The 16,593-nt window shown below is 37.5% G+C and overlaps 1 protein-coding gene across 2 annotated transcripts in view; it reads right to left on the bottom strand.

Annotated features, from left to right (window-relative positions):
* The window catches only part of lrrc75bb (leucine rich repeat containing 75Bb), a 47,023-nt gene that overhangs the window by 8,760 nt on the left and 21,670 nt on the right, over nt 1-16,593 (bottom strand). The window contains exon 3 of one of the 2 annotated variants that reach the window (XM_089126467.1): nt 14,888-15,045. In XM_089126467.1, coding sequence (XP_088982593.1) covers nt 14,888-15,045 — 158 coding nt within the window. The remainder of the gene's footprint in view (nt 1-14,887; nt 15,046-16,593) is intronic. The other variant, XM_039664364.2, reaches the window with a different exon arrangement.

The following is a 16,593-nucleotide window of genomic DNA, read 5'->3' as shown; positions in this document are numbered from 1 at the left end:
TAATTTTTTTTTTTTTATCATAGATTTAACTGTGAGTAATTTTGAGTAATTTTAACTCAAACAATGAGTAATTTTAAAAGATTATTTAAATTGAAGATATTAAATGGATACAAAAAAGACTTGAGAGGTTAGTACTGTATACAGGTTCCTAGGTCTACATATTAAGTTTACTATGAAGGTGTTATTAATTGATTTGCTACAGACAGATGGAAAAAAAAAATTGAAGCAATTTGTTTTGTATTCAGGTCAAGGTTGAAAATAAATAAATAAATAAATAAATACAGAGAAAGGGGTAGTTTGTTATGAACTTCTTCCTACTCCTTTTTGAACATGGGAATTTCTAATTTGAACCATACAACCATTTTGGAAGATTGTGCTGAGAAGTACATGAATTTATGTATCAGTTATATTAATTTTAATTTTATATACAGTATGTATCCATGTTTGTATATATATTGTTTTGTTTTCCAGTTTGTTTTTAACATGTTCAAAATAGTATAAAAAAAAAAAGATCTAAACCCAAATTTCTGTCTGTGAGACAGAACTTTATGCATGAAGACAAAGCCTATGGGATACAAACAATAGAAACCTGTTAGGACCTTCCACAGGAGATCCATCTAACTTGCTAATCGACTCTGAGCAATGCTGATTCTTTTTATTCATTCACACCAATCAGTTTCTATGGGCCATACATCTAAATGGACCATTCATCTGTATGGGCCACTTGGCACACACCTTTGCAGACACAGACAGAGTGGATTACATATGATACACAGTCACAACTCGCAGTGTAAATGAATCTGATGACTGAAAATACAAAATCTATCAAAAGTCATGATGTGACCAAGACACACACCAAAATCATCCTGATTATCTTGTAGTGTGTGTCCAGGGCAGATCTGCATACCATGCCACCATAACTCTGAAAATAACATTGTCAAAACTCTCTTCAGATGGTTTCTCTACGAAGCCCTGATGACGTGGCAGGTTTGAAGGCCCATTTGCATGAATATATCTCCATACTGACACACTGACATGAGCTCTATAAGAAATGATGTCTCTGAGACTTTATTTAGATTTAAAGGCATGTGACGATTTGACGTGTCTCCGCCAAACGGACAGTCTAAGTCAAATTTTTGAAATGTATCTCTTCTCCATGGGCTCTGAATCTCTCCAGGGATGATGGTTGTGGTCATTCTGTGAGCGTTCTTTAGGTGGTAATCAGATTTTCTCTCAGCAGTACCACATACACATTTCCCCAGCCATCTTAAACACAGACTGCACAGAACAATGACTTTCCAGTTGGATAATCCCATTTCATACTGGTGGGATGGTCGAGGCTATATATAAAGTCAAGTATAGACAGAGAGTTCGGTAAAAAAGCACTGTGAAGATCCCCGATGACAGGGCTATATATATATATATATATATATATACCACCCATTGCTCGGTGTGTGGCACCGTGAGCTCATGCCAACCTGTCAGAAGGCCACTGTGGGCTTAACAGTGAGTGTGAGACTGAAGTAGTGCCAGTTCTTGGAGCAGCTAATCCTACTCAATGCACATGCCCACACTCAGTCAACACAAACACACAATCACATTTCAGGACATCAGTGCCTCCCCATGGGGTTTCACCTAGGACATGGATTTGAGCAGGAGCTTCACAAACTGTGCCAGTGGAAAACACATACTAATATGAGAGGAATGTTAAAGATTAGACGCATATAGAAAGCAATCTAAATAAAGCCAACTATTTAAAGGTGCTTTATACATTTTAGCGGCCTCTAGTGGTGATGTTTCAGAATGCGACCAGAGCGCTCACTACCGGCCACACGGACACTTTCAACGCAACGGCGAAAGCATCACACAACAGGCTGGAAACTAATGTAAACTCCCACTGCAGTTACAATAATAGCCTACTTTTATCAGCTTGACGTTGAACTAATGCTCTGTGCTTGTCCATGATAATGTTACAATAAACTGCATTTAGCCGACATGTGCCATTTCAATAACTATTCGTCTATCTTTCACAAACAGCAATGTCAACATAGGTGAATGTATAATATGATAACGAACACGGTTAGTGAACTAAACTGAACAATTTCAGTGTAAAAGTAAAATCGTAGGAAGTAACAATACTGTACTGAACGTGTCTGGAAATGTGTATAAACAATATGGTAGTAGTGGATGAGTGACATTAGTGAGTAGATCTAGTAAATAAAATAAGTTACATCCTAAAGCACCTACTTTTTTTATCCTTGAACATTCTTTTGTATTCATTTTATGTTTCATGTAGTTAACCTTGCTATTTCACTAGAGTTTACTAATATGTTGTACTAATATGTTGCCGATGTTGAGCCGTGTTTTCGATCAGATTCACGTTTTGCCTGACGTTTTTCTGACTTGCGTTTTTGTTTTTTATATTTTTTGGAGTTTGTGTTGGAGTCTGTGTTGTGCTGGAGGCAGGACGTTTTGGGGGGTTATCAGACTCCATGTCGTCAGCTGAAGTGCCGTTGGTCGCATATAGACTGTAGGATAGAGAGCCTCGGGACTAGGGAGCGCGCATGCACGTCACATCTGATGGATTTCGCAGAAAATCCGACCCGGAGACCTCACATATAAATATGAATATTGGCCTTCAGAGGTAATAGCATAACCCGAAACGTGGACCATTGCAATGTGTGATTACATCCCCTTCAAACACAGGCAATAAAAAAAGGATTCATTTTCTAAAAAAGTTACATATAGGACCTTTAACAACCCAAAGCAAAATAGAAAATTATATTTTGCATAAAAAAGTAAAGCCGTTAAGATTTTTTAACATTTATTGTGGAATTGTTTTCAAGACAATTAAACACAATTTTCTTTCAATTTTTATTACTGTAATATGGTCAAATAAGGAAATAAATAATTTTGACAAAAAAAGCCTATATAAATAAATCAGAAAAGTACCATAGTTTTTTTCTTTTTCTGTAATATGTAATATGTTAATGAATGAATCAGGTCACATTTTACCCCAAAATAGAATAAATTGTTTTTTTTAGAACCACTAAAATGATGTTGTATTGGGACATTATTTACACAATTACACTCTTTAAAAAAAGAAAAAAAAAAAAGAAATGTTTTCTTCATATAAATTCTCATTAGAAAAATAAATAAAGTGAATATCACAAAAACTGGGTCACATTTTATATTAAGAAGAATTATATACTGTATATATACAGGCAATGGAAAATATAAGCACTATATTTATATATACAGTATATAGGCAGTGGAAAACACATCCTACATGCTAATGTGTGAAAAATGTTAAAGATTAAAATTCATATAGGAAGGAATCTACATAAAGCAGAAAAGCAAGATAATTTATAGTTCATAAACAAGGTTTTAGCATGCCATTACATTACTTATAAGGCTGATTGTTCCTGGAACTCCAAGGAGGACCCATTTTCATCATAATCGTGGGCTACGGCTACTTTCAATGGTAGCTAACATCGCAGTAATTTTGATGAAAGATTTGTCCAATTATGCACAAAGATACCCCTGATTTTAATTATAACACAGCCTTCCCCAATTTAGATGTAGTAGCATTATATTTGCAGCCATTGAATGAGCTCCCCTTTGATAAGAGCCTGTGACATGGCAAGAGTAATGATAGCAATAATTATAATGATGACAATAGCACACGATGTGTGAGATAGCATGGTGCTCCTAAAACGGCTGATTAGGAGCTGTGCTCCCTTGTATCTGCAGAAAGAAACACTTCAAAAAAGACACTTCAAAGCTCTGTTAGTGCATCAGTGCAGTGTTTTGCACGGATCAAGCTTCAAACCCTGTCCGCCGCTAATGCTACACGCTTGTATGTATTTGCTAACATGAGTCTAATGTCTGCACCTCCTTTCTTCTTGCCTGTTTAAGGCTTCGAAAGTTGAATTATTGGAGAGGCCCGTCTGCAAGGAAGTGATGGATTATGTAACAGTAGCATAGCGGGTGCCCAGCTAGCAGAGTCATTGCAAAACGGCTACAGAAACAGCATTAAAACGTATTGCTTCAGAATGGATGCACCCCAGCGGCTGATAGCTGGTTTGAGCTCTTCTACCGTACAGCGGATTGGTGCTGACTCTCTGCTCGGCCTTTTTAATGCGTCAGCCCTCTGGGAATTTATGTGTCGGCACATTGGCTTGGTTTCTGCTAAGGCTACATATGATGTTTATGCTAATGAAAAAGTTTGGAGGGCAAATGCATCTTTTCAGCACGAGGCAGAGATTTTATGGCTCGTTTGTTTTTAATGCTAATACTGTAACAGAACTTTTTGAATGATCAATATTGTTGTTAAATAGATTTATATCTTAATTCACACACTTTTCTGTCAGGACCACTATCGTTGAATGCGACTGACAATTAGCAAACATTCTGGATTGGCGGTATGGTTTCATTCTGGGCAAGAACTCCCTGTGCATCCATGCAGCCTAGCATGGATAAGAGCAGGAGGGCAGCGATTAAAGTAAACAGACCACAACCAACATGAATGTATGCAGATATCATTAATTCAAGATTTTAAAGTACAACTTAATTCGAAAATGTATTCAGAATTCAAGGGGAATCAGAATACCAAATCCTGACTGGGCGAGAGGAGGAGCTGGGGAGGGAGGAAGGTAATTTTTGTTTACTTGTGTGTTCGTGGGAGAATCTCTATTTGAAAAAAAAAAATAATAATAAAATGATTCTCAATTTATCTAAAATTGTGCAGCTCTATGCCTAAGAAGATCATGTGGCTTTACCATAAAATGTATAACATCAAATATATTTAAAAATATATATATATTAAAATCATAAAAAAACATTTTCACTGTACCATAGTCTTAATGAGCGAATCATGTTCATGAGACATGATCAAGTCTCCCCCCCCCCGTTTGAAAAAAAGTAATGTTTTAAATTTTTTATATTTAATTACATTAAAAAGTACTGAATTTGTAACTTATTTTTGTATTATTTTCATGACAATTAAATACATTTTCCCTTTCATTTTCCATTACTGCAATGCCATAACATTTTACAAATTTAAAATAATAAGTGTATATTAAAAAGGCAGTACAACAAGAATCAAATATTATCATGTACCACCTTCTGATATCATAATGTGGATAGTTCATTGATATATTAATATATATACATTATATATAAAAACATGCCTGACGAGGATGACAGTCTGGTTGAAAAATGTCGGGTCACCCTGTTATTTACAACTAGTGAGATGTTCTGTACCAAAAGTTCTCCACATGGAGTTCCATAGACGATTAATCAGGGATAAGGCTTAAAGATACCAGCTTAACACTGTTGTCAAGGTAGAGTTCGCAGAATTGCGTCTCTGATTAGATTAACCCGAGCGTTGAGGTGTAAGTGCAGTAGCTCGACCACTTAACCAGGGCATGTTTATGATGACATTTCTAACCTCGGCTCTCCAGCGCTGCCCAGACACACAGTATGTAGGTCAAACGCATTTAGACACGGCCAACAAAGAGGTCAGGAAGCAGAAACGGAAAAAAATATATACATAAAAAAGAAATCAAAAAAGGAGTGTAAACAGCAGACAAAGAAGGGTTAGGGTTATAATTGTAATATTTGTTTGTCTTGTTATCAAAAGTGGTAAAATAGAAATTTTAAATAAAACAAAATCTCACTAATCAGCAAAAAAATAAAATCATTACAGCAAATATTCCAATAATGTATAAATAAACTTAAATGAATAGTAATGAAAATGGGAATCGGGGAAGGAAATGTGTTTAATTGTTATGCCACAATGCAAAATTTTCTAGTACCAATTAAATAACATGGTATATGCATGTGATTTCCAGACATTATCATAAATTATGTCAGAATATTTTATTCTTTTTGGGGGGCAACTAAATCATATGCTAAAAACTTCAGTATTTTTGGCTCAATAGCGGCGATTTAAAAAATATATTTATGTAAAACATTCAAATTGAATAAGCCTAAATTAAAGACAATACCACCTCAAATAATACAATATTGTGCAAATAAACTTTTTATGCATTAAAGTAACTAAAATGCGAATTGGGGAGGGAAATATTAAAATTTTTTATGCTACAATAAGCACAATTAAATCCCAAGAAAGATTTTTTTATTATTATCAATGTTGAAAAAGTTTTTGCTGCTTTTAACATTTTTCTGGAAACAATAATAACCTTTCAAACATTTGTGGTAAGATTAAAAAAAGAGAGAAATTAATAATTTTATTCACCAAGAATGGATTAAATTGATCAAAAGTGACAGTGAAGACATGTTACAAAAGATTTCTATTTAATAAATGCTGTTTATTTAAATTTTTTCCATTACAAAAAGAATCATGATTTTTTTTTATCATGTTTTCCACAAAAATATTGGTTTCAACACAACTGTTTTGGACATTGAAAATAATACTAGGAAATTATTCTTGAGCAGCAAATTTCTGAAGGATCATGTGACACTAAAGACAGAAGTTATGCTGCAAATTCAGCTTTTCCATCACAGGAACAAATATATTTTAAAATATATTCAAATAGAAAAAAAGTAAATATAATTACACTGAAAAAAGACATAATTTACACTGTACAGTAGCTAGAATTTTTTTCTTCAATAAAAATATCTAAACATCTTCCAAACAAGATAAATCTGAGTGGAATGCACATTGGGATGTGGGATGTGGGATGCAGAACAGATCGGATGCGGATCATTCTGCTCGGCAGCATCTTCAAATGTGGGCCGAAACGTCAACGGGTTGACGCGTGTGCGGATATGGCCGTGAGCGCGCGGGTATGTCAGCCAGCAGCGGGCATAAGCTGAAACCAGAGCTGCTGTGAGTTCTCACCCATCATGCTCTTAACTCTGGCTATCTGCTGACTAGGGCAGCGATGGGTCGTGACTCTTTTCTCCCCAGCGTCAGGCGGCCAACATGACCCACATAGTGCTTATTAGAATGAGGAGGACGTTAGCTGACAAATACCAACTCCTTGCTGCTTTTAATTCAAAGCCAAACGCTCCCCCAATAAACTTTGCATCAACATGAAGCCGAGTCGAGACCTCCATACGAGAGGGGATAATTACACAGAGAACTGATGCTGTCTCTTCTACACCCCTGCTGACTGCTTTATTAAACAGATTCATCATTCCATTTCCTTTCAGAGGCCGTTATGGCTGAGAGGCGAACGGTTAGCCTGCAGGAGTGCTGGGTTGATGGAATAACAACTGCCGCTGTTTCGTGCTCTCGCACGAGGGGCTTTTCCAGGAGCTATAAAGAATTTGTGGGTGATTAGCCTGAAATCGAGAACAGATTTCAAAATCACGAAAAAAGAAAACACTGGCTTCTCAAGCATAGAGACGGGGGACAGAGAGACGTGATCTGCAATGAATAACAAATAAAAAACAAACAATCAAAACACTTGTATCTATTTAATTCTAAAGAAAATGCTTATATATATATATATTAAATTTTTTAATATATATATATATATATATATATGTATATATTTGTTTCATTTTCTTTAGAATACATAAGCTAGTTTATACGTTTATAAGCTACATGTATAAAAACCGATATTTGTTTTGTTAAATTAGATTTAGATAATTCATTATATAATACATTATATTCTATATACCCACACATAGACATAGAATTAAATACAAAATAAGTCAAATGTAAAACTATAAAATAAATAAAATATTAAATATTAAATATATAGACAAATTATGTAGAACTATATAAAAATATTGTATGCATGTATATTAATATAATACAGTATATTGTAGTATAAAATAATTAAAGGGGTGATGAACTGTGAAATCAAATTTTCCTTGAGTTTCATCATATTATAAGAATATCCTGTAAGTTTCAGAACTGAAAACGTCCTTGTTAGTCCAATAAAAGCTTTTATTGACACCAGCCTCAGCAAACGACTCATTTTTCAAAGTGGAGAACTATGACGTCAAAGAGGATAAAACACCACCCCCGCAGAAGAAGATCAACGCCTACTTCAACACGGCCGGTTTAGCCCCGCCCAATGATTTGTGCATTTCACGCATAGCTAAATAACGTAAGCCTACCTTGTGATGACAAACCGGATCAAGCTACCGAGCAATACAAAATATTGTGCAGTGCCTGGTTGTGGGAGAAGACAGTCGCTGCATAAGCTTCCACTGGATTCCAATAGGACTGCATGGATAAACTTTATTTTTAATGGCGTTCCAGCTGATGAGGTAAAACATTGTCCGTCTGTTCGCTTCATTTCACTGAGGATTGTTTTGTAAACAAGACTGGATTTGCAGACCGATTAAGATTAAAGAACGGTGCTGTGTGCATCTATATTGGATCTGACAGGAATGGTGCATCACACGGAATCTGGGTCGAACATGTATGGGCGAATCATTTTACAACATTGGACGTTTTCAAAACAATTTCCCCCAAGTGCACCGACGAGTGAGCTGAAACTCATTATAATATGCAAAACTGTTCTCCACTCACAGCAGTGGGCATTTACTTCCAAGTCTTCAGTGCGAGACGCCCATAAAAACCGAGCGTTTTCTAACACCGATAGTGTGTTAACTCTGGATAGTGGTTTTCTAACACCGACTCCCGTATAATGGAAATCATTATGAACATCAGCTATGCTAATTATTTCCCATCTGCCTTTCTGCTGTTGTCTCGAGATGCTTGTCCCGAGAAAAATGGCATTCGTCAGGTCCAGTTTTGTGTCCAGCCTCTCACGGGGATTTCGGATGCTCCAACGCCTGTGATGAGAGGACCAACGCCTGTGAAGAGTCGACTCAACGCCGGCGATATGTAATGGCGCCATTTTATATATAAACAATATTTATATTTCATATTTATATAAAAACAATATGAATGTTAGCCAGAGGAGAACTGGCCCCCGACTGAGCCTGGGTTCTCCCAAGGTTTTTTTCTCCATCCAATCTGATGGAGTTTTGGTTCCTTGCCACTGTGGCCTTGCTTTTGGCTTGCTTAGTTGGGGATATTTAATATTTAAAGGGATACTCCACTTTTTTTGGAAATAGGCTCATAGGCTCAACTCCCCCATAGTTAAACAGTCGAGTTTTACCGTTTTCGAATCCATTCAGCCAATTTTCTGATTTTTAGAAGAATATCAGTAACCAGACAGTTTTTTGTCTCATTGACTTCCATATTATATATTTTTACCTACTATGGAAGTCAATGAGACCAGAAACTGTCTGGTTACTGATATTCTTCTAAATATCAGAAAATCGGCTGAATGGATTTGAAAACGGTAAAACTCGACTGTTTACCTATGGGAGAGTTGTAAAATGAGCCTATTTCCAAAAAAAAAAAAGTGGAGTATCCTTTTAACAATATTATTGATCTGTGTTGTACTACTTTCATGTTATCACTGTGAAGCTGCTTTGATACAATCTGTATTGTGAAAAGCGCTATATAAATAAATGTGACTTGACTTGACTAGATAACAGTATAATAAAATTTAAAAAGCCAGTTCATGACCCCTTTAAATATAAAGTAATATAAATATAATAATTTGCATGGATTGCTTAGGATTACTTTTAGATTGGGTTTTATTTTGTTATTTTTCTGTTAAAAATACGTCTGTCATGACTACTCTCTGAGTGTTTGTCATGGTAATGGATATGAAAATGTATATATGTTTTTCCGCTGCAGAGCAAATACAGGACTTGCCACTGCCGATACACACATGACACACTGCTGTGAGCAAGTACAAATACACACTGATGTCTGTGGAAGCAGCAATATCAATCTATTCAAATAGAATTTGCCGAAGTGTGATATTCATATCAGACAAACATAGTGGAAGCAACTAGAAAGTACATTCTATTCTTCTCCCAGTTCACCGGCCACTTTCTTACATGTACTGTATTTCGGGAAAAACTGATGACTCACAGCAGGACTTTCTGAACTGCGGCGTAAAGAATCATGGTGGCGCCAATCTCACGTTATAGATCAAGAATATTTATAAAGGTTTTTAAACGACCAAACACAATCCACTTACACATTTTTGAGAATTGGAATATCAGATAAGTTTGTGAATATTTCTGAATACTGATACACCAGGAACCAATCAGCAGTTCCTACAGAGAGAATGATGGGAATGCAAGCAGACTGAGTTAAAGGGGTCATGAACTGGCTTTTAAAATGTTATTATATTGTTGTCTGAGGTCAACTTAAGACGTTCGCTTGGTTTTTGCATTCAAAAATATCAAAATGAATAAGTAATGGGCTATTTTGTACCCAAGTTGTGAGCCTTCCTGAAAAACGGTCGGTTTTTATGGGCGTGTCCCACTGAAGACTTGGAAATAAACGCCCACTGCTGTGAGTGGATAACAGTTTTGCAAATTATAATGAGTTTCACTCACCCGTCGGTGTATGTGGGGGAAAACGTCCAATGTTGTCAAATGGCAACCGGATTCGCCCATACATGTTCGACCCAGAGTCCGTGTGTTGCACAATTCCTGTCAGATCCAATATAGACGGCACAGCACCGTTCTTTACTCTTAATCGGTCTGCAAATCCAGTCTTGTTTACAAAACAATCCTCAGTGAAATGAAGCGAACACACAACGATGTTTTACCCTCATCAGTTGGAACGTCATTAAAAATAAAGTTTATCTATGCAGTCCTATTGGAATCCAGAGGAAGCTTATGCAGCGACTGTCTTCTTCCACAACCAGGCACTGCACAATATTCTGTATTGCGGCTCGGTAGAACGATCCGGTTTGTCATCACGAGGTAGGCATGTAAGTTAGGCTACTTAGCTATGCGTGTAATACGCGAATCGGTGGGCGGGGCTAAACCGGCCGTGTTGAAGTAGGTGTTGATCTTCTTCTGCGGGGGTGGTGTTTTAACCCCTTCGACGTCATAGTTTCCCACTTTTCAAAACGAGACGTTTTCAGAGGCTGGTGTAAATAAAAGCTTTTATTGGACTAACAAGGACGTTTTCAGTTCTGAAACTTACAGGATATTCTTATAATATGATAACCTCTTAGATATCAAAAGCTCAAGGAAATTTTGATTTCTCAGTTCATCATCCCTTTAAGGACCTTAAAAATCTTGCCCTGCATGGCGCTTCATGCTTCTTAAGCCCTTTTCACACAGCGCGTTGATCCCGGGAAATTGTCGGGAAATTGCCAGAACGCCTTCTGTGTGAATGCAAACACGATCCTCTGTTGCTCTTAGAAGTTTGTGTTCGTCATCAACGAAGAAAGGATGAACAAATACCTGCAAACTGGAGCGTAGCAGAGACCAGGAGCTCCTCACTATCCGCACTGAAGCTGAGATCGTTCACCAGCTTTGTGGAGTGGTATGAACGTGTACATGTTTTCGACGCATCCGTTATACGCCTCATCCAGACGTCATGTGTCTTCCCGGGATTTTTACGTGTTGTGTGTGAACGCACTCACAGATCCCGGCAAATCACTGGCAATGTGAATGTACGAAATCAAACTATCCCGGGACAAATGCCGGGTCACATTATCTGTGTATTTTCCAGAATCTCTGTGTGAAAGGGGCTATAGAGTTTCATGACAGACCTTTGTATTTTTTACAGAGCAACAGTACTAAACTATGCTCAGTGATACTCAGTGACGAACTACAACGCATTCACTGGCTTACTGAAACAAGACAGCAAAATTAATATACTGAAAAAAAAAGTTACTGCCTCAAATTTTTAACTACAATCACTTTTTTAAGTCATTTCAACTTAAAGGGTTAGTTCACCCAAAAATGAAAATTAAGTCATTAATTACTCACCCCCATGCTGTACCAACCCCGTAAGACCTTCGTTCATCTTCGGAACACAAATAAAGATATTTTTGATTGAATCTGAGGGCTGGATCACTCTTCCATAGACAGCCTGAGGGACTGCCTCTTGACGGCCCAGAAAGTCATTAAAAGAAAAGGTTTAAATATTCCATGTGCCTACAGTGGCTCAACTATAACTTTATCAAGCGACGAGACTACTTTTTGTTCGAAAAAAACCCCAGTAAATAACGACTTTATTCGACTTTCCATTACTTCCTTATGGGCGCATGCGCGAGAACTGAGACGAGACCGTTCTTCTTCGACTACTTTTTGTTACCGGCTGCTCACCGCTTAGGAGTTTTACCGCCCCCTACCGTATAAGATGACGTACTGCTTGTAAACAGAACGTTTTGCACCTCCGGCTATATCAGTACGTCATCTTATACGGTAGGGGGCGGTAAAACTCCTAAGCGGTGAGCAGCCGGTAACAAAAAGTAGTCGAAGAAGAACGGTCTCGTCTCAGTTCTCGCGCATGCGCCCATAAGGAAGTAATGGAAAGTCGAATAAAGTCGTTATTTACGTTTTTTTTTTCGCACAAAAAGTAGTCTCGTCGCTTGATAAAGTTATAGTTGAGCCACTGTAGGCACATGGAATATTTAAACCTTTTCTTTTAATGACTTTTTGGGCCGTCAAGAGCCAGTCCCTCAGGCTGTCTATGGAAGAGTGATCCAGCCCTCAGATTCAATCAAAAATATCTTTATTTGTGTTCCGAAGATGAACGAAGGTCTTACGGGGTTGGTACAGCATGGGGGGTGAGTAATTAATGACTTAATTTTCATTTTTGGGTGAACTAACCCTTTAAATTACATTAAACTGACTTAAAAAATGTTGAATCTTGTATAATTAATAAAAAAAAGTTGAAATTGCTTAACTTATTTTGATGAGTTAAAGAAATGTATAAACATTTGTTGTCATTGATCATATACTTTTTTACAGTGTATAAGAAACTCTCATATGTTGCTTATCAACACCACATATATATGTGCCGCTATGAATAGGTATAAATGCTACTAGTAAGATACAAAAGCTACAGTGGAGGGGAAATTATTAACTAAATTCGTGCGACTTGTTCCACAAATTTTGTTCCACTGAAAAAGTTACTGTTTACTGCTTTGGAACGCCACGAGGGTGAGTAAATAATGACCGAATTTTCATTTTTGGATGAACGTTCCCTTTAAATGGTTCTAGCAGGACAGATGTTAACAAATGCGGTACTTCTCAGCTTCCTTTCTCTCTCGATCTACTCAAGTCTCTCTGATGCTCTTTATCTTTCAGGCTTTCCCCTCCGGCCGCCTAACCTTTCTCTTTAAAGCTTTTCTGGGAGACACGGGAGAAGAAGAAAAAAAAATCAATGTAGTTTAAAAGAGCCTGAAATCTCTCCTAAAAATATTAGAAAGAGGAAAGAGAGATAGGACGTCGAGAGAATCAGCACCACAGCATCTTTCCTCTCCTCTTGTTCCTTTTAAATAGAACAACGGTCGGCCTTGACAATATCTTCACACTCTAACGGGCGTCTTGTTCCGCTAAAGCATTCAATGGTTTCTCCCACAATCACGATCGAGGGTGTGACCAGACAAACGGGGGAGGCATTTCTGCAGATTAGGCTTTCATAACAGAGATTGAAAGAGCAGAGGTTCACGAATTACGTGAGTGATAGAGATGATGGCTTGTTATTGTTCAAGCTTGTTTGGAGATGAGTTGGTGAAAAAACAAGCAGCAGAGGATCTAAATTGCAGCTGTTGAAATCTCCCAAACTGGGTTAATTGCTCTGGGATGGGGAGAGAACATGGATACCATTAAAAAGACTTTCCCTTTCATAACGACTTTCTCACCATACCTGCCCAACGCCCAGAGGGAAAGACGTACCCTGTGTTTCGTATGCTGTTTGCTGTTTGATGATATCTGACAGAGGAACTCATCTGAGAGAAACATTGATCTAAGTTTCACCTGTCCGTATCTGACACAGAGGCAAAACGCCAGCCATAAGGGATGATACTGAGAGTCGTAGCAATAAATGTGTCTAGCATCTCTTGATCCTGAAGTGACAGGTGCCTCTAGGGTAATTGCACTTTTACATGATGGAAAGTGTCAGGATCAGTAGATTAAAAACTGCAGTAGTTTTTGCAGCTCACAGTGTTAGCAACACCAAAGTTGTTGGTTGGACTCCCAGGGCACACTGGCATTTAAAATTTTGGGGTCTTTATTGTTGTTGTTGAAGGACATTAATAATTTCACTGAAAAGTGATCATAAAAGGCATTTACAATGTTACAAACGATTTTTATTTCAAATAAATGCAGTTTGAACCTTCTATTTATCAAAGAATCCTAAAAATCACGATTTCCACAAAAATATTAAGCAGCACAGATAATAATCAGAAATGTTTCCTGAACAGCAAATCTGCATATTAGAATAATTTCTGAAGGATCATGTGACACTGAAGATGTTTTTGTTGTTTAAAAATCCAGTATTACCGTAATACTTTTGTCTTTTAATAAAGAACTTAAAAGTCTAGAATAAAGTCTTGTTTTCTGTCCAAACATACCGCATGATCTTTAAAGAATGTTCGTCTTTACCATACACCAGGTGACCTGTAAATGTGAAATATCCATTGCAAATATCGAACTGCCTGAAAAAAAAACCCTCATGCAAGTGTAAAAAACTTTTTTGCGATATATGTGAGTTTCTGAGAAATTGACGTCTTTCCATTGGGCGAATTTTCAATTCTGCGGAAAAAAGAATACATTTTTTGATGGTGAGGTTAAGTAAATGGCAACAGAACTTCCATTATTTAACTGTTTGTGAACTGCTCCTTTAAGTAATTGAAGTCGCTTAATATTAACCCAATTAAACTCTTTCATACCCCTGTTTAAGCACCTTATGCCGACGTCAGGAATGGCTAATCTTGTTTCCTTCCACTTGTTTGTCAGTCTGTCAGCGCAGATTTTTCTAAGCTCTGATGTCAGTTGTTGTGCTGACTGTGGAGGTGTATCCTAATAAGGGGCAGTTGGAGAGACGCAAGACTCTTACCAGGCTTGAGACTTCCTCCTGGGCACGTTCTGTCGGCTCCACTTGGAGTGAGGGGTCAGGTGATAGATCAGCTGCCTGCAGATCTTCTCAGTGGACTTGAGAGCATCAGTCTCCTGCAAAAGCCAGGATGAGAAGAGGCCGGGTGATGAAGAGCTATTCTGGGAGATAGGAGGGCTTATGGTCACAGACAGTGTAATCTAAAGCAGCTTGGATGCTAACCATGTCTAGTGCTATCAAAAGTGTTAACAGAAGTAAACAGTCGAATGAATCTGTAAATGATGATTTAGTTTAAAAAGTGTCAAACAAGAGGCCATTGCTTTTTAGACATTTTAGTCAAGAGGTGCTGTTAGGCATGACACGCCACATAACCAGCACCCATACCGTAAAGTGGCATTAGTTTATTGCTTTTATTATATAAAATTAACATCTGTTTGATAAAAGACAGCAATGTTTAATTAAAGTAATTACTAATAACGATCATTATGAATGAAAAGTTTGGGGTCGGTAAGATTTATTCATGTTTTTGAAAGTCTCTTATGCTCACCAAGGCTGCATTAACGGAATGCATTGCTGATATAAAAAATTGGATGACTAGTAATTTCCTACTAAAAATATATGTATATTATGCCATATGCTCTCATTGACAAATGCGGAACAATTAGTTCATGCGTTCATGACAGCAAGGCTAGATTATTGTAATGCTCTACTGGGTGGTTGCCCTGCATGCTTAATAAACAAACTTCAGGTAGTCCAAAACGCAGCCGCTCGAGTTCTTACCAGAACCAGGAAGTATGACCATATTCAGGGTTCTGTCAACCCTGCATTGGCTGCCTATTAAACATCGTATAAATTAAAAAATATTGCTGATTACTTATAAAGCACTGAATGGTTTAGCTCCGCAGTACTTGAGCGAGCTCTTAACGCATTATAATCCTTCACGTCTATTGCGATCTCAAAACTCCGGCCAGTTGATAATATTTAGAATATCAAAATCGACTGCTGGCGGTAGATCCTTTTCCTATTTAGCACCAAAACTCTGGAACAATCTTCCAAACATTGTCCGGGAAGCAGACACAATCTGTCAGTTCAAATCTAGACTAAAAACACATCTCTTTGGCCTAGCATACACATAACACACTATAGCAGTGTTGTAGTATTCGAGACTCGGACTCGTCTCGGACTCGGTCTCGAGACCATATTTTAATGGTCTTGGTCTTGTCATGGACTCGTGTCCATTTGGACTCGGAATTGACTCGTACTCGAACATTTTTTTTTTTAGGACTCGGAATTATTCCCGAGTCCACTCGAGTTCAATTAAAAATATTTTTCATGATTATTAATGTATGTTAATAAAAAATTTCTTTAAATTGATTGACACGCCCAGTGATTGGTGATTTTCTAGTGCGCAACTGCGCATGACAAATTGTAATAAAATTACTTTTAACACCACCTACTATGTGGCCTTTTTACCCTAAACTGATCATATTTTTTAAAGTCTAAGTAAATTCAGTAAAAAAAAAAAAAAGGATTTCTCTAAGTAAATAAAAGTAAATTAGGTAATCAACCCTCACTGGTCTCGGTCTCGACTCGGACTCGACCGTCTCTGGTCTCGGACTCGACTCTCTATCGACTCGGTCTTGACTCGGACTCGACTCTCTCTGGTCTCTGTGTCGACTCGGACTCGAGTGAGGTGGTCTCGACTACAA

Source organism: Pimephales promelas, chromosome 23, assembly GCF_988280905.1.
Source record: "Pimephales promelas chromosome 23, fPimPro1.hap1.1, whole genome shotgun sequence".
NCBI lineage: Eukaryota > Metazoa > Chordata > Actinopteri > Cypriniformes > Leuciscidae > Pimephales > Pimephales promelas.
This window is presented reverse-complemented; position numbering and strand designations above follow the sequence as displayed.